Here is a 24,518-nt window from a genome sequence, read left to right on the forward strand (position 1 = left end):
GATTGCAACCTGGAACTTTCTCTGAAGGATCAACAATAAGACCTTTGTTGATGACATTACAAGAACTCCATTCCGAACTCCGAACATATTTCCTTGTCACTTTCATTAGATTAAAGAAAAGTATTCATAAAGGTTTGCATGACTTCAATCTGGCAGTTCTAGTATCTGGGAGGTAAGATACAATTGGAAATAGTTGGTGTAGAAATGAGATTTCTTGACTGACACCTGTCTACGAATATAAGGCGGAAGTATATGTGATAACATTGAAAACCAATGTAAAGGTGTAGATCTAATAGGTAGTTCCACTATTAATTTTCCAAAAACGTTAAGCTGTGCATCAATTTTATAAACATGAGCACTATTGAACCAAACAGAACAACAGTATTCAGCTGCAGAAAAAAGAAAGTCCAAAGCTGCCGTACGAAGAGTGCTGGGGCATCAGCACCCCAGAATGATACGAGCATATAAACCTTACAGCAAAAATTCTAATTTGTGAAGTATGTCCTATGTCAACAAGAGCTCGTATTACAAAAATACTTCTGAGAGCTACAAATTAAGATGTTATCGATTCAACTAGAGAGAACAGAAGAGTAATTAGTGTTGTATATCAATTTACATGTATAATTTACTCATACAATTAGGTATGATGTAGAGCTTATTCTACGGGTGGTTGCATTATATACGCTCTCACTAAACAATTACGGCTTGGTAAAAGCAAATTAACCAAAAATAGTAACTGCGGGTTCACTTTGTCAAATCCTTTGAACTTGGAACGATAACAGCGATGTAGAAAGAATTGGAATAAAGAGTTAAATAAACCATTCATGTTTCGTGAAAGAATGATCAACAAGAAATAATCCTAGGCAAAAGCATTAAATTGACATAGTGGAGAACAATAACTTTATAAGGAAATCAAATATCTACAGCTGGTCCATCAACAAATGTCAAAACCTACTTCACTTTACATGTTCCATATCACCGATTGATAGTTATGTGATTGATATTGAATAGGAGTTAATCTAATTCACACTATTTTATTGTTTTCGTTACACATAAGTTTCTTCAGATTCCGTGCCATTGATAACTGAGTTATTTGTGGAAATAAGAATGATGTCTCTAATATCAATTAAATGTATTCATACCAAGTAATGATCAAGTCAATTAAGGCTATTTACTTAGCTACAGTGGATTTTGTGTGGGAATTTATTCTGCAAGATTTGGATAGATTGAAATACTGATTTTTGCTTGAATAACTCCAAATGGGCATTAGTCCTCGGTTCGGAACAGGTTCATAAAAGTTTTTTTCGGAGAAAACCTCGAAAATTTTTTACATAATAGAGAGGCGCTACCTTGTAATGCCTGCCTATTGATTGAATTGGAAAGACCAATTGGTATAATTCGAAAACACGAAAGTTCTGAACCACGCCAATGAACGAAATCGCAGACAGAATTCCAATTAGGTGCTAAATAAACGTGATCTGTACAAAAATCCATATTTCATTGAAATCTTCGCCAATTAAATTAAAGTGAGAGATTCGATTGGTGTAGAATCTGAAGGGAGCGTCATTTCTTCCTTTTTTTGAATTGAAGAAAAGTCACGAATGTATGGCAATCAGGTTCAAATGAAATTGCACGTGATAATTGGGAAATCGTGCTTAGTTGTATCATTTTGGTCGATTACTTCCGATAATGGAGATTTGAGGTTGTTTGGGGGAAAATTTTTAGGCTTGCTCTGTAATCTTCGCAGTCAAAGCTGCATGCACAAACCCACCTATAATCTTTATCAGAACCGATAAAATTCAAGAAAAACACAGACTTGGTGTTAGGAGCTATCGGCCATATTGGTGAGCACAGAAATCATCCACATTTTCCGTTTTAAGTTTACAATTTACGCAAACACCTTCATACGAATTTGAAAGCTTTTGAGTAGATAAAAATACATCCTATTACTGACTGAGAATTTTTAAAATTTTGAGTCTTGAGCCAAACATTTGTATTTTTCATTTGCCTTTCAACGTTCCTTTGGGAAATAGGCAAATGGATTATATTCTAGACAAATTGAAGTGGCGGAAAACTTAGATGAAGAGGAAAAATGTTTTGTTCGGTTGAATCTTTAGAATTCTGAATAATTTCGAGGAACTTGTTTCGCTTCTCATTCAATGATATTAACTCTATGATGAATTGGAACGGAAGCTTCAATCGATGAAGAATTTTACAAAACAAGGTGGGAATTTTCATCTCAAAATCTAATTATATTAATGGGAAAATTATAAGGTTAACAAATTGATGCTTAAACTTGTGAATTGAAATAGCAATGCCTCAATTAAGGATGAGTCTATAATATGTATCTTATTGAGATTATTTGGATTTATCTTCGTATTGAATAGCAGAATAACTACCAAATTCGAAAATTCCATCGAATTAAAATTTTTCTACAATACGAATGGTGAGTCGATTAACTTAAAATACAGTGTTGCCATTATAAAAACTTTAAAATGTGTTATTTTTAATGGAAAACTAGTTATTAGTTGAGAATAGACTTCAGAATTGGTAATTTTTTTGATTCAACATAAATACTTCCGGATAAGTTCAGTGAAGGTGTTGAAAATCTATAATTAAAGTATGAAATTACTAAAATTATTTCAATGGGCTGAATTTGGTGAAACAATGCTAAAAGAGGACTTCCCTCATACATCTTTTATTTGCGTTTTTTCACATAGATTAATATGATGCATCTCTGTGAATAACCTCTGTACATTAATTTATTTTAGCAAGGTAATGATCTCCCTAAGGATTCGATATAATTAGAGGATGGCATGACAATGTTAATGTTTTAATATCAATTATATTATGAAAAATTTGAGAAATGACACCACTCACCGTTGAAACTGTTAACATACTCATTCAGTAATAAAACAATATTTCTCTAATTCTGTGGTTATTCCGTTCATTCTTCCACATCTTGTAGAACAAAATCGTGCGAGAATATATCAGAATAGCACAGTTTTTATGGTTATATTTTGTTATTTTATGTTGGTACTCCGAACTTTCCGCCACGGCTTTATCTGTCAATTCATCAATTTGCCTTAAAGAAATCAGTTCTGCCAGCCAACATTTTTCAGTGCAAAAATCACTAAATCATATTTATGGAAATATTTCATTAATTTCAATGAAAATTCAATGAATTAGAGAAAATAATGTATAATACTCGTACAGAAGGCTCATTCTACCACTCGTTCATTCCAAAACTCGCCACTTCGTGGCTCGTTTTTGAATTTTGAACTCGTGGAAGAATATCAATGCCTTCTGCACTTGTATTATAAATAACTATTCTCTAATTCTTTGGTCAATTCGTTCATTCTTGTAGTACAAAAAGTGTGAGAATATCTCAGATTCGCACAGATGGTTATATTTTATTATTATATGTTGGTATTCGGAGCTCTCTTATCACGGATTTATCAATTATCTGTCAAATTTGTGATACAAAAAACTATTCTATCAACCCACATTTTTCAATGCAAAAATCACTGAACGATATTTCTGAAAATATTTCATTAATTTCAATATAAGTTCAGAGAATTAGAGATAAAACATGGCTCCCTTCCACTCCGGAGTTCAATCGACTATCAGCTGAGTGGACTGCACACGATGAACCGAATCCAAAACGAGGAAAAACACAACAGTCAGCTGGCAAGGTTATGGCATCAGTATTCTGGGACGCGCAAGGTTTAATATTCATTGATTACCTCCAAAAGGTCCAGACCATCAACAGCGATTATTATATAGCGTTATTGGATCGTTTAATGGATGAAATCGATAACAAATGGCCCATTTGAAGAAAAAAAGGTACTGTTTCATCAAGACAATGAAAACAATGGCAAAATTGCATGAATTAGGCTTCGAATTGCTTCTGCATCCACCGTATTCGCCATATCTGGCCCCCAGCGACATTTTCCTGTTCTCAGACCTCAAAAGAATGCTCGCTAGAAAAAAATTTAGCGCCAATGAAGAAGTAATCGCCGAAACTGAGGCCTATTTTGAAGCGAAAGACAAATCGTACTACAAAAATGGTATCGAAAAGTTTAGATTTCAAATTTTTTCCAGGTTTCGTAATTACCCCCAGCACTTCTCCCGCGTGCGCCTTTGATATTGCCAACCAAAGAAAAAAAAAACGTGTTAATGAGGAACGAAACATATCACCTCGAACCCAATCAGTGCGGGTTTTCCCCATTTCCCCAGAAAGAAAAGCCGTTTCAATAGACGCTCCCGCTAATTTCCATCATCTCATTTCCATACGTCCTCCTTTTCGTAGGAATTCAACAAGTTTTTCATCTCCTCCAATTCAGGACGGCATGATTCAATTAAAAGGGACCAGGAATAACTGAAAGCTTTTTTAATAGATTTACCCCCTCTTATTCGAACTCACGCTCCAAGTCTTTTTGAACCTATTCGGAATAGAACGAACAAAAAAAAATGAGTTCTACGAGAAATCCGAATCATTCTACCATGCTCATGATGTGAAAGTTGAAGGGAATAAGAACATATCATTTGAAGCAGTGCCTTAATTAGGTGCCTACCACAGATGCATGGTTGCATTTCAAATAGATACATTATTTTCATCTTGTTACATGTCGTATGGGAGTTTCTATTTGTTTGCAAGGTGGAGAAATTTTCAGCTTCGAACACACAAACTCCTTCGATTGAATAATTATTTATAATGCAAGTGCAGAAGGCATTGATATTCTTCCACGAGTTCAAAATTCAAGTTTTGGTATTAAGTATGAGATTCAACTTAAGCCGAGTGTAGGCTTATATAAGGCTTCTGTTTTTAGGATTCAGTTATAATAATAAGATATCAGGAAGCAGATCACAGATATCTTGATTTGTTCTCGAGTTACAGGGCGTTTCTGAAGATGACTGTTTCAAATATTTAGCTGAGTATATATTGCTTTCTGTTGCAGATATTGAAATTTTAAAACGTTTTTTTCAGTAAATGTTATACAGTCCATTCAGGAATTATTGACATCCCGGGTGGCTTTGGAAAATCGAAATTAAGTTGGTACTGGCTCATTCAGTAACATTTTGAATTGCCCATTTCGGGTTGGCATTGGAAATGTCATTGACAGGAGGTTAGATTTCAGTTTGTTTGTGTTATTGGTTTTGATCGAAGAAATTTTGAAACTTAAAAGTTGTATCAATTTCAAACACACATTGATTAGTTTATTTGAGTATTTCTCACAGTACTGTTTGAAAAAAAAGAAGGCAAGTCATTACAACCTGGATTATTAGTGGAAGAAAACCTGTGGAATACGATTTCACCTTCAAAGAATCATTGAATGATTTGATTGTTACCAAAAGCCGAGCCAAAAGCAACCAATATATCAGCCTGGATGAAATTTGAGCAAAAAGCATCTGGATTTTAATCAATCAAAGACAACATTACATAAACTTAATTGGTTACAAGTTCAAAACAGTTAATAAAAGGAAAATTCTTATTGATAAACAGAAAAATATAATAAGTTGAGTACGATTTTATGGTGAATACAGAGAATATTTGCAACAAAATGTGAAATTCATTTATCTAGTGGAAACTTGGTTATTTATTCAACAGTGGACTCTAGAAAGAAAATAAAATGTTTTTCAATTACATTCAAGGGTAAAAGTAGAAGGAGCACTATTTTGAATGCTGGATATTTGGATTTTTACCTGGATGTTTTTTTTGACAGTGGTGATCATGAGGATTATATAAATCTATGAAGAGAGAATTATTTCATTGATTGCTAAACAAAGTCTTGGCATTGCATCCATAGTTCATTTATATTCTATATTGAAATTAAGTATTGTTTTTCCTGTTTTTTGTTCTTCAATGAGTAATCCAAAAATCTAATAAATTCCAATTGCTTTATAGAATTTTTACTGACTATTTAATCGAAAAATATAATCAGAAGAGTAACTTCAAGAATTCCTTCACCTCTTACCCACTTGAAGATAATAATAGAATGCAATAAAATTTCACAAATTGAAAATAATTTCATGCAAAAATGTTTTTAGTGAGTGAGTTAAAGCTGTTATGGGCAAAATAATTTATGTAATTTAATAGAAACTAGTATAAAAGCATTTCAATAAAAAACAAAAATCTCGAGTACAAATAGTACCTATGTTTTTCATACAAGTTTAATCAATCATTCATGTCATGAACAGTTTCAATAAATAGTGACTTTAGAAAGTAATTTACACATCGGCTGATAAATTGGTTCCAATTTTGAAAGTTTAAGTACAACTGTAACTGTGATGTCAAAATTTTTCATATACTAAATGGATTCTTTGAATTTTATTTCTGTCTTATTATGATATGGCTCTTCCATTCACTAAGCTACACTATTTAAATTTATCAACCAGTTTTTTCTGTTTTCTTCACCAGTTTAGACACCACAGTTAAAATTATCCATAAGAGTTATTTGATAAGAATTTTGCAAGCAGGTTGGTATCCAGTGTCCATCAGTAATGCAACAATTTTTGAAGAGCCTTTGGTGAAAAGGAATATGCATATTTTAATGATCTTCAATGGGATCTTTCATGGGCGACTTTAAATGAATAGATATCTCTTCATTGGATTTCCTTGAAATGAGATAGCATTTCACTATATTTTTACGTTATATAATCTGAATTTCAATTTATGAAATCATGACTGTATGTGTCCCTTCGTAATAATCGTAATTTCGAAAATTCAGGATCTTTCGGATACAAAAATGATGAAAATAATTTAAACTGGTTATTTCTATGATGAACCATAGCAATTTTTAGTGATATTTTTGTAACCAGAAATAAAGCCGCGACTAGACGTTCATGGCCTACTTCGATGTCAATAATTCCTGAATGGACTGTAGTTTATATGATACTCATAACAGATCATAGAAATTAATTATCGTTTTAGAGATATACAGAGGAATTGGTTTATCTTAAATGGGACACCCTAAATTTTCAACGCAATTTCTAAAATGGAAAAGCATTCCGTTATTGATTTTTCTTTATTACACTAGCCGAAAATGGAAATTTATCTCTTTTCTTAATAAGGTATAATGAATAATTTTAACAAAGTTTTTAACTACCTTTTCTCAGACAAAGAACGTTATTTTCCGATAAAACGTGCTATTATTCCACAAAAAGTGTGTTAACAACAAAAAAACAACCTATTGATAGATATAACACAAAACCTTTTCAATGTATACCGATAATACTAAATAATAGAGATATAACAACAACTACTGAGTGTTCTTCTGTCGATATCAATCACAAGTTTCAAAAACAAATATTGATACGCAATTCTATCTACATCGACAAAGAAATTTCAGACCCTAAGTATTAGGAATAGAATGGAGTGGTAAAAGATATTATTTTTCATATCGTCAACCATGATTGTTCTAAATTATATAGTTTTTTGCCAATAATTTTCTTACAGTTTGTAATATCCAATAAAATTTTTGGATCAGATTCATTTGTTATTTGTTATTCACTGAATTCGATTAAAAAAGATACTTATTCACGCCGCTGGTTTAGTTCTCTATGACTTTGGTAATGGCAGATATGCACCTTTATTAGCTTACTGAATATTTATGGAATTTGAATAATTTCACATTCGATATTCCACTGAAATAAACCTAATGTTTATATGAAATATTCCATGTAAAATTGCACAGAAAATTACACACAGATATAATTGATTATATAACTCATATGAACCAATAAAATCCTCGAATTTCCCATAGTTACGGCGTATTTATAAGTGGATATACCCTTGATGACGTGGTATAATCGTTTTGGTATTTCGCCTCCTTGTAATCATTTCCATAATAAATTTAATTTAATTAATCAATTTTTTTAATTATTTTTATTTTGTTATGATTTATAGTGATTTAATTTATGTTTCTATTTCAAAGGAGTTGATATTTAGGGTTCTTTTATACAAAAAGTTTGATAAATTCAAGTGTGTTCTGCAAGGTTCCTACTCATTTCATAATTTTTTTTATTTGTGACACTACATAATAAATCTGCTAAAAATCAAGTCCCACATAAATAATACTTGACTTGACATTTTGTTGGCAATTCGTTTCATGTGCACAAAATGCAAGTTCAACTAATATTTACTTTCTCTGTTGAAATTCTGTATTCAATTGCAGTTGATCTAAGGTTTTTGATCTAGAATAACTGAAATGATTCATCCATAAAAACTTCGAAATATCAACTGTGAACCTCTCAGAATTAAATTCAATATTTCCATTCCCAACTAAATGAAACAATATTAAATTTGACTCTAGTTTACCCAACCCTATGTCAGAAAAAAAATGCTTGAATTCCATTTGACTCAACACAAGTACTTTCCACATCGGAATTCATCAAAAGGCGGACTACAAGTTTCAAGAACACGACGTTAAATTTTTCCACAACCCAGAACCGAGCAACTGAACCCCTTTCATGTAGTCGATTCCTCAAAATATCTTGAAACTCCGTTTCCAGTTCATATATATGAGGCAACTTCACAGGGAAAAACCAGAAATGGCACACCAGCAAGTCATGCAGAAAACGTACTTACGTTTATGGCTTAAAGAGCAAACTCCCAGTGGATTTCCACGTTTATATTTCATGCGTTCTGCCACTACGCCATGCTCGAGCGGACGAATAAAAACTTCTGGTGTTGTTAACAGCGAAGAAAAAGTGAAATTAATAAATAAAGAGGGGCTGGGGGAAAAATAAAGAATTGCGGAATCGCAGCGTATTATTTTAATGGAGCAGCTGTTGTAAAGTTGAAAGGGACACGATGGGAGCCTTGTAGAAGCACAATATGCATCAAGATGAGGAGGGAATTGGGCGATGGAAATATTCCGAGAAATACTAATTGGTTTGACATGGTTGCGCTAATTATGAGTGCGAATTGTTGCATTGCTGTGGGGAATTTATCATTTGTTTTTGGTATTTGAGGAGTTTAGTGCATCAGCTGAAGAGCAGATTACGGATTAGGAATCTTTGGTCCATTTCCCTTCTGTTCGTTGAGTGCACGTGAAAATAATGAGTTTTGAGAAGAGAGTTTTGAAGACAATAAAAGTGAGATATTCAGAGATTGCTTTGTCACTGATTTCAAATTCATTGTCATAGTTTGAGTATGTTCTTCCGGCTGGTCGTAAACACGATAACTCCCAAACGGAGTGTGCTAGAAACTTGAAATTTTCAGGGTAGGTTCGAATATCGAATGCTGCAGTTGATTTCTTTGAAGAGCGGTATTCGATTATGGGTTTCTTAAATATGAAAATTTGAAGTTTCGTTTTTCTGTTAATTTTAAAACTGCGGATTCAATCGACATAGAATTTATTTTTGTAACAAAGCACTGTTAAACAGAGTGTTCCTACATTGGAGGTACAAACGGAAATGTTAGATTCCTTGGATCATTTTAAGGAAAAATCTTCCAGAAACATAGGCTGGCAAACGATTTATTTTCGAGATGCAGGGTGCTAACATTTGATTTTCTTTCTTATAGTACCTTGGTATATTATATTCCAATTTAAATTTTTCATCATGGGATAAGGTAATTTTAAATGCAAATCTACCGGTGATATTTTTTCTAGTGCAGTGCTCATTTCTTTCCTTCAGAGTTTTTTTATAATAGACCATTGGAAGTATGAAAGAATATAAAAAGAAACTTCGGTTCAGTACTACAAAAAACCCCCTGTATCTAAGAAACGAATCTTTTGCGAGCTCGTGTTTGTAGAACCTTTTTTCTTGAAATTATTCAAGAAATCTCTCATTTTCCTTCGTACCTCCAATTAAAAAACACCCTGTATTTATTTGGAAATGAAGTAGACGTATGCAAATGTGTATGAAACACATCTGGTGAAAGGCCCCTTCAAAGCTTTTGCTGGCACATGTGTACTCTCCAACGAATTGTTTATAATACCAAATGCCATTTTTTTCAAACAACTTTCATTACATTTTTATTTGAAGAGAATGAAATTTGAAAATATCGAATGACGAAAATTATAAAAAAAAAATTGAAAGAATTCCTGAATACTGAATTCATTTGACTAAATTCATTTAGATACCATTTTGACGACTCAATATATCCCTTTACAATTCCCTACTTTTCTTTTAATATTCCATACTTCTGTTCTCTTTTCCTCCAAGTCATAATAATACAATTTGGACACCCCTCACGACAAAGAAGTAATTTCGTCGGAGGTCGAGCCATCGCTCCATATTTCTTGATGAATTCGGCAACTGGAAACCCGAAATACTTTAATGAATGGCCCCCAAGGTCCCAGAGTGAAATATCACGTTAATAATGAAGCAACATCAAGGAGCATCGGTTTTGGAACGGTTGTTTGTGGATAACGTGAAACCCTCGAGTGAGCTTAAGCCAACGGACGGACCCTGTTATAATTTTCTATGGAATTCGACAGGAGTAGTGTGCGGTAAATTCTTCCGGTAACAAGAAGTTTTGTAAGAAGAAGATCCATTCTAGACAAACACTTTTGGTCTAGTATTTTCAATATTAATTAGATCGAGCATTACTTCTTATGCTTTTGAGTTTCGTTGAGAAAATTAATTCAAAAAAGTGTTGAATGACATTTTGTCAGTATTATATCATTCTAGGCTTTCATGACATGTCAAAGACCAGGAAGTTTTGACTACAGATTTATAACGGGGGTTTTTTCGAGGTATATAACTTTAAGTTGGCATTACTGTTCAAGATGGCGACCGATTTAACAACTGTCAAGTGATTGATTTGTTTTGTTTGGCAATTCATCATGAATAGACTCACGCCTGAACAACGCTTGCAAATAGTGCAATTTTATTTAGAAAATAATGGTTCTGTGCGGAATACGTATCGCGCACTACGTCCATTTTATTTTGTTTAGCGATGAAACGCACTTCTGGTTGAATGGCTACGTTGATAAATATAGTGATTAAGTATTGTTATGATATAAAAGATGACATGCTTATAGGAACATTTCACCTGAAGTTTATCTGAGCTACATTCTTTCATAGCGACATCAAAGCCACTTTTTCATCAGCATTCAAATATCGACTTCAAAAGGTAAACATGCGACAACCCTCGCTGAAAATGTGATGCTCACGCATTCATCCAGATTGTCAATCATTTTCATTCACGAATGCCCAAAATCGAAAAGTTAAATCATTTCAGGTGGTTCTAAAATAGAATCCCCGTTTATACTTGAGGGCATAATGGTGAAGATGAAACGTTATTTGATTTATTGTTCCAACATTGGTGTCGAACGTTCAGGAAATGATGTGAAAGCCATTTGAGGTCTCCCAGTGTGCAGACCCTCCACGTGTTTCGGTTCCAAAATGGGTTTTCCGCGACAGTGGCGGTATTTTTTAGGTGATGAATGAATCGAAGATCAAAGCCGTTTGTTTTCTAAACGGAGGGAGTGTAAATGGGAAATCAAACATTGGATATTGTTGGGAGAATGAACCAGTGATTCGAAATATGATGAATGAAACGAACAAATGGGAAGAATACTAATGTGGAGTCAGAAACTAACCTAAATTTCAAATTTGATTTTAATATCTCAAAAATTGAAAAACCTAAGAAGAAAAACTAAAAAAAAACTAAAAACTAAAAGAGAACTTAAACGATCTGCAGATATTTATTGCTTGACTTGATATCAAGCTACTTGATTTTACTTGAGCTTGATATGCACGCGTCGCACGGCATATATTTCTGCAATCTCGTGGGCGCTTAGTTTAGATAAGGGAATTCCTAGAGCGCCGAGAGACTGAAGCACTCGCCAGTGTGACTTTATTAGTAGTTTTCTCACATTTCTATGAAATCTATTGGTACATTTTGCTAGTTTCAGAAATATCTTTACAAACTTGGCCAAAATGGCCAAGGATTTTTTATCAACGCCAGCATCTTCAGCTCCGGTTGAAAGACAATTTTCCAGAGCTCCTCTTAAAGTTACAAAAACCCGCAATAGGTTAGGCGACAAATCTATAAGATGCATCATGTGTCTTAGATCCTGGATGACAATTATGAAATCAAACAAAGCCTGGAGGTTTCTCAATATTGAATAACTCTATTTTTTCATTATTTTTTATTTTATTATGATTTATAATGATTTAATTCATGTTTTTATTTCCCAAAGATGATATTTTCGGTTCTTTTATACAATAAGTTCAATAGATAAAAGTCTTTTTGTGGAGGTTCCTTCCCATTTGTGACACTAAAAATGACAATAAAAATGACAATAAAACTGCTAAAAATCAAGTAACTTGATATGATTCAAGTACTTGATGAATAAATAATTGACTTGATTTGACATTGAAAAACTACTACTTGACTTGAGCTTGACTGGAAATCAAGTCAAGCTCAAGCCAAGTAGCTTGAAAATCAAGGCAAGCCGTGAATCCCTATGGACACATGTTTATGGAAAAAGAAGTCTTATGAAAGCTGGATACTGAATTTCGAAACAAGCTGTACAATAATAACAACTTGACATTGGATTTTCGAATAGAAAGAAATCAAATGGAAAACAATAAAGATATAAAAGAGCGAATAGAGAAATCTGTTATTGATCAACAAACTGTCATTATCGCTGTTAATTAGAGGTGAGCACGTTAGGTTAAACAATTCTAACAGCATGTGGACATTCATTCAGCTGTCTCATTAACCTAAATGAATATAGATTCATGACAAATCTAGTGATTACTAACAATATAAAAATTATGAGACTTGCAATTTACCAATTATAGAAACATGCGCTCAGAATTCGAATTGGAAGGAATAATGAAACCTAGGAAACCAACAATCTTATTGAATTAGGACAGACAGCCTTTAGCATTCTATTCGTAAGTAATATCATAAGGGCATCTAATTTTTCCGAAAAGAATCGAAAAAACACGTTGCTAAGTAATATTTTGACAAGAAGCATGAGTGCTGGTAGCAACAAAAATCCGAGTCGAAGACGAGGATTTTTGCACCTGCACGAATGCTTTTTGTCAGAAAATATTACTTTGCAATGTGTTTTTTCGATTTTTTTCACAGGAAAAATTAGATGCCCGAATGGTATTTGACAAGACTATTTCCTGAGTAACAGATTATTCTGCATGCATTACCTATGTATAGGTATTAATTTGAAAACTGAAAAACAGATACTCAATTTTATTTCATCCAAAATACTACAAACTTAATTATTTATTGTACAATTGAAATATAAATTGCAATTTTGGTACACGGTAGGGGTATTGTTTGAAACTTTTGTTGATTCATTGAAGATGTGGGGTGTAGGTTCATCATTAATGTAATCTGTTGAGTGAGAAGCGGGAGGAGTGACTGCAGGATCTTCTGTTTTCTGCTTTTTAGCTGGAGGTTCTGAGGCGTCACTTCTAAGGGTATTTATGATGTTGGAGTAGTGCTCATTATCCATTTGCAGATAAGGTTTAATTGAGTTGGCTGAACTGTGGCCAGTAATTTTAATTAATTGTTGTTCACCTACCCCTGCTTTAGCTAAGTTACTGACTGCTGTCGACCGCATAGAGTGGTTTGTTATTTTTATTCCTTTTGTATTCAATCCTGCCTTCTCTGCCGCTTCTTTAGTCCATTTCGAAAGTTCATTTTTTCCCACTGGAGTGTTTTTGTACCATCCACTTGAAAGTTCTTTGTTCCATGATGGGTTAATCGTTAAGAATAATCTATCAGTTGTTATTCTAGATGAACGTTTAACCATCAGAATTTTAAATAGGCGGACTGGACAAAAGGTTGGGTTCTTCGTGTTAGGGACCAGCCATTTACTTTCGGCCATTTTTTTTTCTCCACCCTGTGCCGTTTTATTGAAGAGAGGATTATATTCTACTCTTCCTGAAAAGTTGGATGTTTGAAAATCAGTTATTTAAAAAATGTGTATTCTACCTGTTTTTATCCCAGAATTATCCACTTCCTCTTTAAAATAATGAACTTTGCAGTTTACTGCTTCTCCACCTCTCCAGGCAAGTTCCACTGAAGCGATATGGTAAAATTTCCGTTGGAGTCCTGCTGGAGTGTTTTCATCCCATAATGAAACCATTGCATAATACTCATCCAATATCAATGAAGCAGAGCTGCACTTCCTTTTATTTGCACACGTCTGCAAATTCCTTCTTTTCGCATTACGAGCTTCCCTACTAGACTTGAAGATAATGTCTTTAAATGGGTCAAAAATTATTTTCCACTTCACAAAATACATTTCTTGCATTTTTTTTTGCAACGGTGTTCCACATTGTCTTCACAACTAGTTCTTTGTAATTTTCACCGTTTTCCTTCTTCATATTCCACGCCCAATCTTTCAGAATTAGATTTAGTTGTTCTAAAGTTGTGTTTTCCATAAGCTCATAGTTCTTTGCTTTGCAGAATGTCATGAACTGTTTCCATATTGAAGTATGAGTCCTGAGGGTATTATACGGTATACTTTTCTCAATCGCCAGATCAATATTAGACAAAGAATCGCTTCCAAAGCGACTCATTTTCACGATATAAGCTGACTAACTAGCACTTGACAATAAAATAAGAAAAATTTGTTGAGCGTCGTTTTCTGGTGTCCTTGGAGATTATAATTACGTTTGTTTTCAAAGGTATTGTAATTTTTGGTGACAACAACTGTCAAGTTTTGCCGCGGGTAAACGCGAATAAACTGCTGACAGATCCTGCCAAACAGTTTTTCCACCTAGAAACCATTTGTAATTCAAAATTGCGCGTTTCTGATTGGTGCAAATTACGACGAGGGAAATAGTCAGTAATATACCCCTAGGCCAAATTTTCCTCTACTCGTTGAAAGAGGAGTAAATGAATAGTGTGATTTATTGATTGGAACTTTTCCTTTGGGGATATCTGAAAGTACAGTTTGCATTAGCAACCTATAGTATATTGAATTGAATTCATCAATCATTTGTCGAGTGGACATGGAAAAATAATAATATAGTATGTCCTTGAATTCATATATGAAATGAAAAATACGCCTTAAGATACTAGCGCAGCTAGAGAGGGGAACTTTGGCCTCAAAAATACCAAAAATTCAAAGGAAGTATGTCAATGAAAAGAACATTATGTCTCTAAGGAATTTTCGTTTATTATTATTGCTTCGATTGGAAACTTCAACAGGGTGTTTTTTTAGTGCTATAGAACTTTGAATTGCAATGAAACAACGATGGATTATTCGATTGACATGAATTTTATTAATCCGCAAGATAATCTTGTGGCATTACATTTTAAATATGATTTCTGGCATATGACCGCCACGGCTGGCTCGGATGTCCAATCTGAACGTCCCATTTTCGATGACTTTTTCCAACATTTATGGCCGTATATCGGCAATAACACGGCGAATGTTGTCTTCCATATGGTCAAGGGTTTGTGACTTATCCGCATAGACCAATGACTTTGCATAGCCCCACAGAAAGTAGTGTAGCGGTGTTGAATCACAAGATCTTGGAGGCCAATTCACAGGTCCAAAACGTGAAATTAGGCGATCACCAAACGTGTCTTTCAATAAATCGATTGTGCCACGAGGTGTGTGACATGTTGCGCCGTCTTGTTGGAACCACAGCTCCTGGACATCATGGTTGTTCAATTCAGGAATGAAAAAGTTAGTAATCATGGCTCTATACCGATCACCATTGACTGTAACGTTCTGGCCATCATCGTTTTTCTGGATGTAACGGTGTTTCGACATACACTTGAGGATTAGCTTCACTCCAAATGCGGCAGTTTTGTTTGTTGACGTAGCCATTCAACCAGAAGTGCGCTTCATCGCTAAACAAAATAAAATGGACGTAGTGCGCGATACGCATTCCGCACAGTTCCATTATTTTCGAAATAAAATTGCACTATTTGCAAGCGTTGTTCAGGCGTGAGTCTATTCATGATGAATTGCCAAACCAAACTGAGAATAAATCACTTGACAACTGTTAAATCGGTTGCCATCTTGAACAGTAATGCCAACTTAAAGTTATATACCTCGAAAAAAACCCCGGTTGGAAGGAATTTCTTGGGGGTTGCTTCTCAGAGATAACCGAAAAATTTGAATGTTATTCCTATCGGGTAGTAGTTCAGTAATTGAACAACATCATACAGAGAAATATTTTTTTATATCAAGTTGACGCTGTTGGAATTGCTCTGTTGTAAAAAATACGCAATTCTGAAAAGGACCCGAAGCAATAGAACCTCTGGCATCAAAAGATTCCGATTGAGTAACAGATTTCTCAATCAGTATCCCTGAATACGAAGCAGTTGCGAAAAAAAATTATACAGCAAACTGTAAGTAATTATTTTTTCATGAAGAATCACCCTCCTGAAGCCTGTCGCACTTATAATCACTAACACCTTGTCTAAGCAGCGCAACTTCGAGTTTTCCCCACACAATATCTTTTTAAAACCGCAGTTTGTTATCTGGGTGTGAAATATTTAACGCCTCCCATATTCTTGTGAAAAGTGAAGAACCACCCTTAAATTCTCTCGCAGCTTCGGCTCCAACTCCTCGTTGTTTCCTTCATGAACCCTCAGCGTTTCTATAGAAATGTTCACAAAAACAAATATGTCTGATTTCTCCCCCCTCGACCTATCACTTTACCAACCCCATTCGGTCTGCCAAGTAATTCTCATATTTCGCGGAACTCATATAAAAGCTGTAAATATTTCTTACACTCTCATGTTCTATTCATAAAAGTGGAAGGGTAAAGATATGGAGATAATATTTCTAGCCATTATTCGGATAAAAACCAAGGAGTCCCCAGGGGAAGCTTTTGTCTTGAGGGAGGAGATAATTTTGGTTTCTTTCTCAACGCTTCACTCGTCCGGTTCCATCAAATGTCTCCGGCATTTACATTTTTCTTCGTTTCTTTGGGTGAAAGTTTAAAAAATTTAATTTGAATATGGACGTTTTTTCCAGGGAACATTTGTACGATTATAGTTTGTTTCAATTCATATAAGATGGCAAAATTAACCTGCTTCAACGAAGTAATCTCAGGCATTCACATTTTTCTTCGTTTTTTTGGATAAATGTGGACTGAATTTCTTGATGGATGTTTTTTCAATAATAACGGGTGTTTTTTTCGAAGTATATAACTTTAAGTTGGCATTACTGTTCAAGATGGCGACCGATTTAACAGCTGTCAAGTGATTTATTCTCAGTTTGGTTTGGCAATTCATCATGAATAGACTCACGCCTGAACAACGCATGCAAATAGTGCAATTTTATTTCGAAAATAATGGTTCTGTGCGGAATACGTATCGCGCACTACGTCTATTTTATTTTTTGTTTAGCGATGAAGTGCACTTCTGGTTGCATGGCTACGTCAACAAACAAAACATTGGTCCGTACTTCTTCAAAAACGATGATGGCCAGAACGTTACAGTCAATGGTGATCGGTATAGAGCCATGATTATTAATTTTTTCATTCCTGAATTGAACAACCATGATGTACAGGAGCTGTGGTTCCAACAAGACGGCGCAACATGTCACACAGCTCGTGCCACAATCGATTTACTGAAAGACACGTTTGGTGACCGCCTAATTTCACGTTTTGGACCTGTGAATTGGTCTCCAAGATCTTGTGATTTAACACCGCTAGACTACTTTCTGTGGGGCTATGTAAAGTCATTGGTCTATGCGGATAAGCCACAAACCCTCGACCATTGAAAGACAACATTCGCCGTGTTATTGCCGATATACGGCCACAAATGTTGGAAAAAGTCATCGAAAATTGGACGTCCACATTGGACTACATCCGAGCCAGCCGTGGCGGTCATATGCCAGAAATAATTTTTAAAATGTAATGCCACAAGATTATCTTGCGGATAATAGTAATTTACGTAACAAGTCCGGAAAATAGGGTTTTTTTGGATGAATAGACAAAATTCCAGGACGAGCGTGAGCACTTCCCGGACGGTTGCCGAAAAATAAAATTTATGTCAATCGAATAATCCATCGTTGTTTTATTGCAATTTAAAGTTCTATAGCTCTAAAAAAACACCCTTTATATCAAATATGAAAAATATTTCAAAGAAACATTTGTAAAATTATACGTAGTCAGTTTAAATTCATAAGATATATTAAAATTGACCTGATTCAATGAAAAAAATCACATTTTTCTTCGTTTAAGGCAAATCAATTCAATAATCTTTGATCACTGATTTATATAGATATACCTCACATATACTAATTGATGAATAAAAATATAATTAGAAATTAACAACAGAATACAATTTAAAAGGTTGATTCGAAAAATAAAGAGTTATATTCTTCGGTAACATGCGTGTACTTGGCGTATTTACCGTGCGTAATTCTATGACAAGCAGAAACTGTGTACCGCAATTAAGTACTGTATACGGTATAAACGAGTACGGAAGTTGCTTGCGTAAGAGCAAGAAGTTATTCTTTCAACACCTTAAAAAGCAAAGGTGCGTATAAATTATAAAGAGAGATAATCTCTTATATATCTGGGTGACTGCATACTATTATTCTTTTTTACTCAATCTATTGCTAACAAAAGATCCAATTCAATTATTCCTTACAGAAAGCGAGATAACCAAATACAACTGTAACAATAGGCATAACAAAAATTTGATCTTTTTGATCCTATGAAGAAGTTTACCGGAAATGATATGAATATTACTCAAATTGACGTCACTCTACCCAGATTTCATTGAATTCTGACAGAAAAAAAGTGTTCATTATTGATCTACCTTTTTGTCATCAAATGAGGTGTAACCCGAACTCTGAAAATATTTATACATGTTCAACAAATATACAGATTCATTGGATACTCATATTTTCATGGAACAAGCAAAGTCTATTAACACAGGAAAATTGAGTTTAATATGAACAACCTGGTTTTTTTTTTCAGGGAAAATTGTTTTCATTTGGAGCTTGCAACGGTAATCGAATTATTCCCCACTACTTTCGACTTTAGCGCGATGAAATCACTAGTTTTCATACAAACAGCAGCTATTTATCAATGTTGCATAGATTCACGATATTCGAGAGAATAAGTGCTTTCCGAATATGACGCATTATTCATGTCGAATCTGAATAATTCATTTTTTCTCCTGAATTATTCACCCCAAATCTCGATATGCGCCATATGGTGGTCCTGTCTAGCTGTTGCTTCGAATCAGAGCTGCTTCAATCGAGAAATAAGTTATTTCCCCTTCATCCGAAATGATCGATAAAATCACTTTGCATGTGAATTTCGCTCTTGCTTCATTTTATGGGGAAAATTGATGTAATGCATGCTTAAGAGAGTCGTTACTACGAGGCGAATAGGAATTGGGAGTGAAAATCACCTCTTCGGAGAATATTAGCATGTATGAATATGCTTTAACGATTACTGCCGAAGTATAAGAACGTATATTTTTGTATGCGGAGAATATAGTCTGTTATACAGGGTGTTTCCTAAACATGCGGCAAAAATTCAGGGGGTTGTTCCTTGGACTATTTTAAGCATGTTTTGTCCTTGGATGATTTTTGAAAAACCTCTTTGTTTCGAAGATACAGGGCGAACAACATTTTTCATATTTTTAAAATTAATAATAGTTTGAATAAAAATGCGTACCGCACTGTGTTTACTAAGTAGGTACAATTTATTTTTAAATTTGTTCAACAACATTCCAATTACTAAAAACGGCCAGTTTTTTGACTAAAAATTGCTAATACATCACAAAACGAATTCAAATGAAAACCGTGTTTAATCTGTATTCCTTTACCATCTGCACTTATCAATTTTTAGTCAAAAAACTGGCAGTTTTTAGTAATTGGAATTTTGTTAAACAAATTTAAAAATAAATTGTACCTACTTAGTAAACACAGTGCGGTACGCATTTTTATTTAAACTTTTATTAATTTTAAAAATATGAAAAATGTTGTTCGCCCTGTATCTTCGAAACAAAGAGGTTTTTCAAAAATCATCCAAGGACAAAACATGCTTAAAATAGTCCAAGGAACAACCCCCTGAATTTTTGCCGCATGTTTAGGAAACACCCTGTATAAGAAATTTAACACCAATAAGGCTCTAAAGTTTATCCACCAAACTTGGCAATCAACTAGTTAAAGGTTGTAAAAGATTAAAATTTGATTCAAAATTTTAGGTGCACAACTTCGCTTCCGCCGTTTTGCAATATATGGATGTAGCAGTAAGTGGTAGTCGTAGATGTCATACAATGAGCTTAGGTATTTGTAAACATAACGCCATCGAAATTTAAGTCGATTTGTGTCTGCATCATAAAGTTATTCTCGATCAAACACGTCAGCTTACGAGCCAAATTCTCGTCATTTTCTGCTTTAATATGTAGAAATCTGCGTCTGAGGGTCATCGAATGCTCTCAAATATCTAAAGCGAGGCAGCTATTAGTGAACCAACGTGCCGAGAGTGGTTTCAACGCTTCAAGAAAGGTGATTTTGACGTCGAAGACTAGCATGGCGGTGAAAGAGAGAAGGTTTTCGAAGATGCAGAATTGGAGGCATTACTTGAACAAGACTCGTGTCAAACGCAACAAGAATTGGCAGGATCATTGGCAGTGACGCAACAAGCCATTTCAAAACGCCTGAAAGTCATGGGAATGATTCAGAAACAAGGAAATTGGGTGCCGTACGAGTTGAAGCCGAGAGATGTTGAAAGGCGTTTGTTTGCTTGTGAACAGCTGCTTGCAAGGCAAAGACGGAAGAGATTTCTGCATCGCATTGTGAGTGGCCAGCGATGGGCAATACTTTGAATCATAAATAAATAACAAGGTATTCACAATAAAGCCTCGAATTTCAGAAAAAAACGGCTGAAGCAAAGTTGTACGTTTAAGTAATCTAGTAGCCATGGATATCGAGAAATGAATTCGATTTCAATATTGCTTTTGGTTGCAATTCTTTGGTTTGTGTGTTCTTCTTTGCGTTTTGAATACAACCGCCTATGGTGGTTATATCAGTGCAATGCTACTGCTACTCAGCAGTATGGGTTTCAAGCAAATTGACTCTTCTTTATTACTCAGTAGTGTAGTCAGTAATTATATATTGCAAAATACGATTTATTGAAAGTTCAGCAGCATGCTGCCAAGAAGATCTTACGTGGACTGCGCAGATAGGTTGTTGAAGGAGTGGAATGATTTCAAGGACTTGAGCAGTTTGTAGCAGTCTGAAGTTAGTTAAAACATTTCGTTGAAGCAGTACTTTTATCCAACGAAAAACTGTGTATATCTCCTTTTAGCAGCAACGATAATAAAATTGTCCATAAAAGGACATCCAATCAGACAATTATACAAAAACGTAATTTTCTCCTTTCTACAGTTTCGGAGCTTCAAAAAATGTTAAGACCTCATGAGTCTAATGGTTGTTGCCTTCCTAATAAGATAGCAACACTAGCTTTTTCAAAACCGTCTCATCTTTCTGCCACGCCCTGTTTTTCTAATATTCGTGTTGTTCCCAGTTTAACGTCATTGTCAAAATGTTCGATAAAATATTTGATTTCCTGTACCTGCTCAGATGAGAGGTCAATTCAAACGATGAAAAAGTCGATTCACACCAGATTGTTGTAATCCTCATCCGCAACATGTTCGGCATATGCAAATTTTGTGTGTTGTCACCCCCGCAGTTCTGTCCATTCATGAATGAGAATGCTAAATAAGTTAATATTGATTTTGTCCAAAGAATTATTGACATGGTTGTTATTCATCCCGGTGTTTAATTATCTTATATTGAAGTAGGGATTTTACATTCGAACTCGGCTTGTTTTTGTGCTTATTAATTTTGGAGTCTGAATTAGCTCAGTTTTTCTATAGAGAGTTCATTGAGAACTCAAGGGATTTTCATCAATATTCAAAACAATTTCCCTTCCAAAAATCGTTATATCTCCTGAATTATTCATCACAGACCCCTCAAATACAAACTTTTTCAAACGTCAAGTTCCGATCTGAAACATACTGAGGCCTCAAGGACGTAGCTTACGTCCAGGAGAAGTTACAGCCTTGGGAATATTATCAATTTTATTTCTCGAAAATTTCAGATTTTACCTAAAATTTCTGAAATAATGTACTGATCCCCAACTGCAGACATTTTCGTGATCTTCATAGTCGAATCAATCAATAAAATTATACAATATTCCCATGAAGGAACTTTTATTTTATTTTAAATTTTAAAAAATTTTTCGACAAAAAATTTTTCAGGTGAGATTGAAATTGGGCTAATCAGAGATCGTCAATACTGGCACCGCTCACCGATTCTTCGTAGAGCTGAAAATTCGAGAAAATTTGAACTCGAAATTTGGGAAAAAATTGAATTTCCCTCCAAAAAACGTTATATCTTCTGAATTATTCGTCACAAACCCCTCAAATATAAACGTTTTTCAAACATCAATTTCCGATCTAAAACATACTGAGGTTTCAAGGGCGTAGCTTACGTCCAGAAGATGTTGCAGTCTCGCGAATATTATCAATTTTTTTCTCGATAATTTGAGATTTTTACCTATAATTTCTGAAATAATGTACTGATAGCCCAACTGCAAGCATTTTCGTGATCTTCATAGTCATAGGGCTTTTCATCAATATTCAAAACAACATCGAATTCTAACCTCTAATAGATCGCTATAGCAACAATGTAACGATTATTTATGGAATATGTTCCCAATGTAAATATTTTCAAACTTACGTGATAGTCTGTTATCCAGTGAGGGATGGTCCCAGTCAGAATCTCTAGGAGTCCAATCACGTTTACGCAAAAAGCTGCTATAGTCTTCTTGATTCCTAGTGCTGACAGTGTCTGTAGATACCCGGGCGGTGGCTAGAATAAATAGAACATTGTAAATATATCAAATTAAATTGAAAGCCAGATGGCTCTGCTTCCAATTGTTTGTTTGAATTAATCTGGGAGAAGCGAGATTCGACCCTAGGAAAGATTGGTGTTTCTTCAGTTGATATTCATATATGCGAGGGGATGATTTCAATTTTGTTCGTCTGAGGATATGTAAAAGTTATTTAACAACAACTTTTCACATGTACCATAGAAATATATGATGGCTTTTTGGATGAAGAAATTGAAAAATTAAAATTTAATCAGAAATTCAGTATAGGAAGGTTACTGCAGGTGTGGTGGAAAAACATTCATTCGATTGTAAACAGTGTATCCCTCTGTAATAATATAATATTGGAGTTTTTTCTCAAAAATTACTATTTCGACATTTTTCATTGAACTATTGAAAACTTTTGCAATTCCACGTCGACAAAATTTCATATTTTACGATTTCAAATACAAACTACCACAAATCTGGTGATCACAGTGTGGTCAAACAATTTGTTACAAGACAGTGAATAGAGTTGATCAAAAATACTTGCATGGAAATGGTTCAATACATTCAAAAACAGTCAAGAAGTGGTGTGATTTTGGACTGACTGTGATCGTCTTCAATTGCAAATTGAAGGACAAATTATCGTCTGAAGAAGCATCATTTAATTATGACAGGGATATTCGTGAGTCATATCATTTTCACAGAAAAAATTAAATTCCCGAATGGTATTTGACAAGACTTACTTGTTATCAAAAGTATTGTAATTTTGGTGACAACAGCTATTAAGTTTTGCTGCAGGTGAACTCGAAAAAACTGCTGACAGGTGTTGTCATACAGTTCATCTATCTAGAAACCTCAGAGTGATGAACATAAATAGAGGGAGCATATGTCATTTTCAGTAAGCAAATTTTGTCCCCAACATGAACTATCAAATTTGACATGAAGCGCGCGGAAATGAAAACATATCAGTGATACTATATTTCACTCAATTCGCGAGTTTCTCCACAAAGAACGCACTTCCTATGTCTCACAGTGAATCAACGTTTCATATTAACTCAAATTATATTGAAATAAATACCTAAATATATCAGAAATTCAGAAAACAATCTTCAAGCGCGCCAAACGATGTGAAACAACTGATGACACTAGGAGAGCAAAAGTTGCCAAACCTTGGATTTCAGCAGGTAGGTATAGAAAATAATTAATATTCAGCTTATTATAAATTAGACAATTAGGAAAAATATCGAATTCCAAATATTCAAATTTGCAGAGTCAATCGGGAATCACTCAAATGAATATATTTCATTCAATATAAGTAATATACATTCATAACGATATAGTGAAATTGTGAATTTGAAAATATATCACAATCCGACAACGTAATCTAACCATGTTGGGGACATGTAGAAATTGCTCATACTTCCTCTATCTATGTTTAATACTCAATGCTAGAAACCATTTCTAATTCAAAATTGAGCGTTTGTGATTGGTGTAAATTAAGACGAGGGTAATATCTTCGTGCTATTCCATGCAAAATTCTGATTTTCTAACAGAATGAACTCCCAAAAACGAAAAACTGCTTTCGATGGAATATCATCATTTCCCATCTGAAAATGAGTTATCCAACGGGGCCAAACCTGAACAGGAAAGTGGAGAGGAAAATCCAACGATAATAGATTTACGGAAGGGATGTAACAAAACGATTCCGGGGT

The 24,518-nt window shown here is 34.4% G+C and overlaps 2 protein-coding genes across 3 annotated transcripts in view; both read right to left on the bottom strand.

Annotated features, from left to right (window-relative positions):
- LOC123678753 overlaps positions 1 to 24,518 on the bottom strand; it is a 93,797-nt gene that overhangs the window by 14,569 nt on the left and 54,710 nt on the right. For both annotated transcript variants that reach the window (XM_045615940.1, XM_045615941.1), the window contains exon 3: positions 22,671 to 22,802. In XM_045615940.1, the coding sequence (XP_045471896.1) occupies positions 22,671 to 22,802 (132 nt within the window). The remainder of the gene's footprint in view (positions 1 to 22,670; positions 22,803 to 24,518) is intronic.
- Positions 13,169 to 14,547, bottom strand: LOC123678754. Its single transcript, XM_045615943.1, has 2 exons — positions 13,922 to 14,547; positions 13,169 to 13,870 (listed from the first exon to the last, which is right to left on the bottom strand). The coding sequence occupies exons 1-2, from the start codon at positions 14,241 to 14,243 to the stop codon at positions 13,200 to 13,202; spliced, it is 993 nt and encodes a 330-aa protein (XP_045471899.1). The 5' UTR covers positions 14,244 to 14,547; the 3' UTR covers positions 13,169 to 13,199.

Source organism: Harmonia axyridis, chromosome 4 (assembly GCF_914767665.1).
Source record: "Harmonia axyridis chromosome 4, icHarAxyr1.1, whole genome shotgun sequence".
NCBI lineage: Eukaryota > Metazoa > Arthropoda > Insecta > Coleoptera > Coccinellidae > Harmonia > Harmonia axyridis.

Bases quoted from the DNA above. Each gene is read 5' to 3' on its own strand.
- LOC123678754 (XM_045615943.1), bottom strand. From the start codon at position 14,243: ATGCAAGAAATGTATTTTGTGAAGTGGAAAATAATTTTTGACCCATTT. The intron at 13,871-13,921 runs GTAGAATACACA...CCAACTTTTCAG, and splicing joins TAATTCTGGGATAAAAACAG to GAAGAGTAGAATATAATCCT.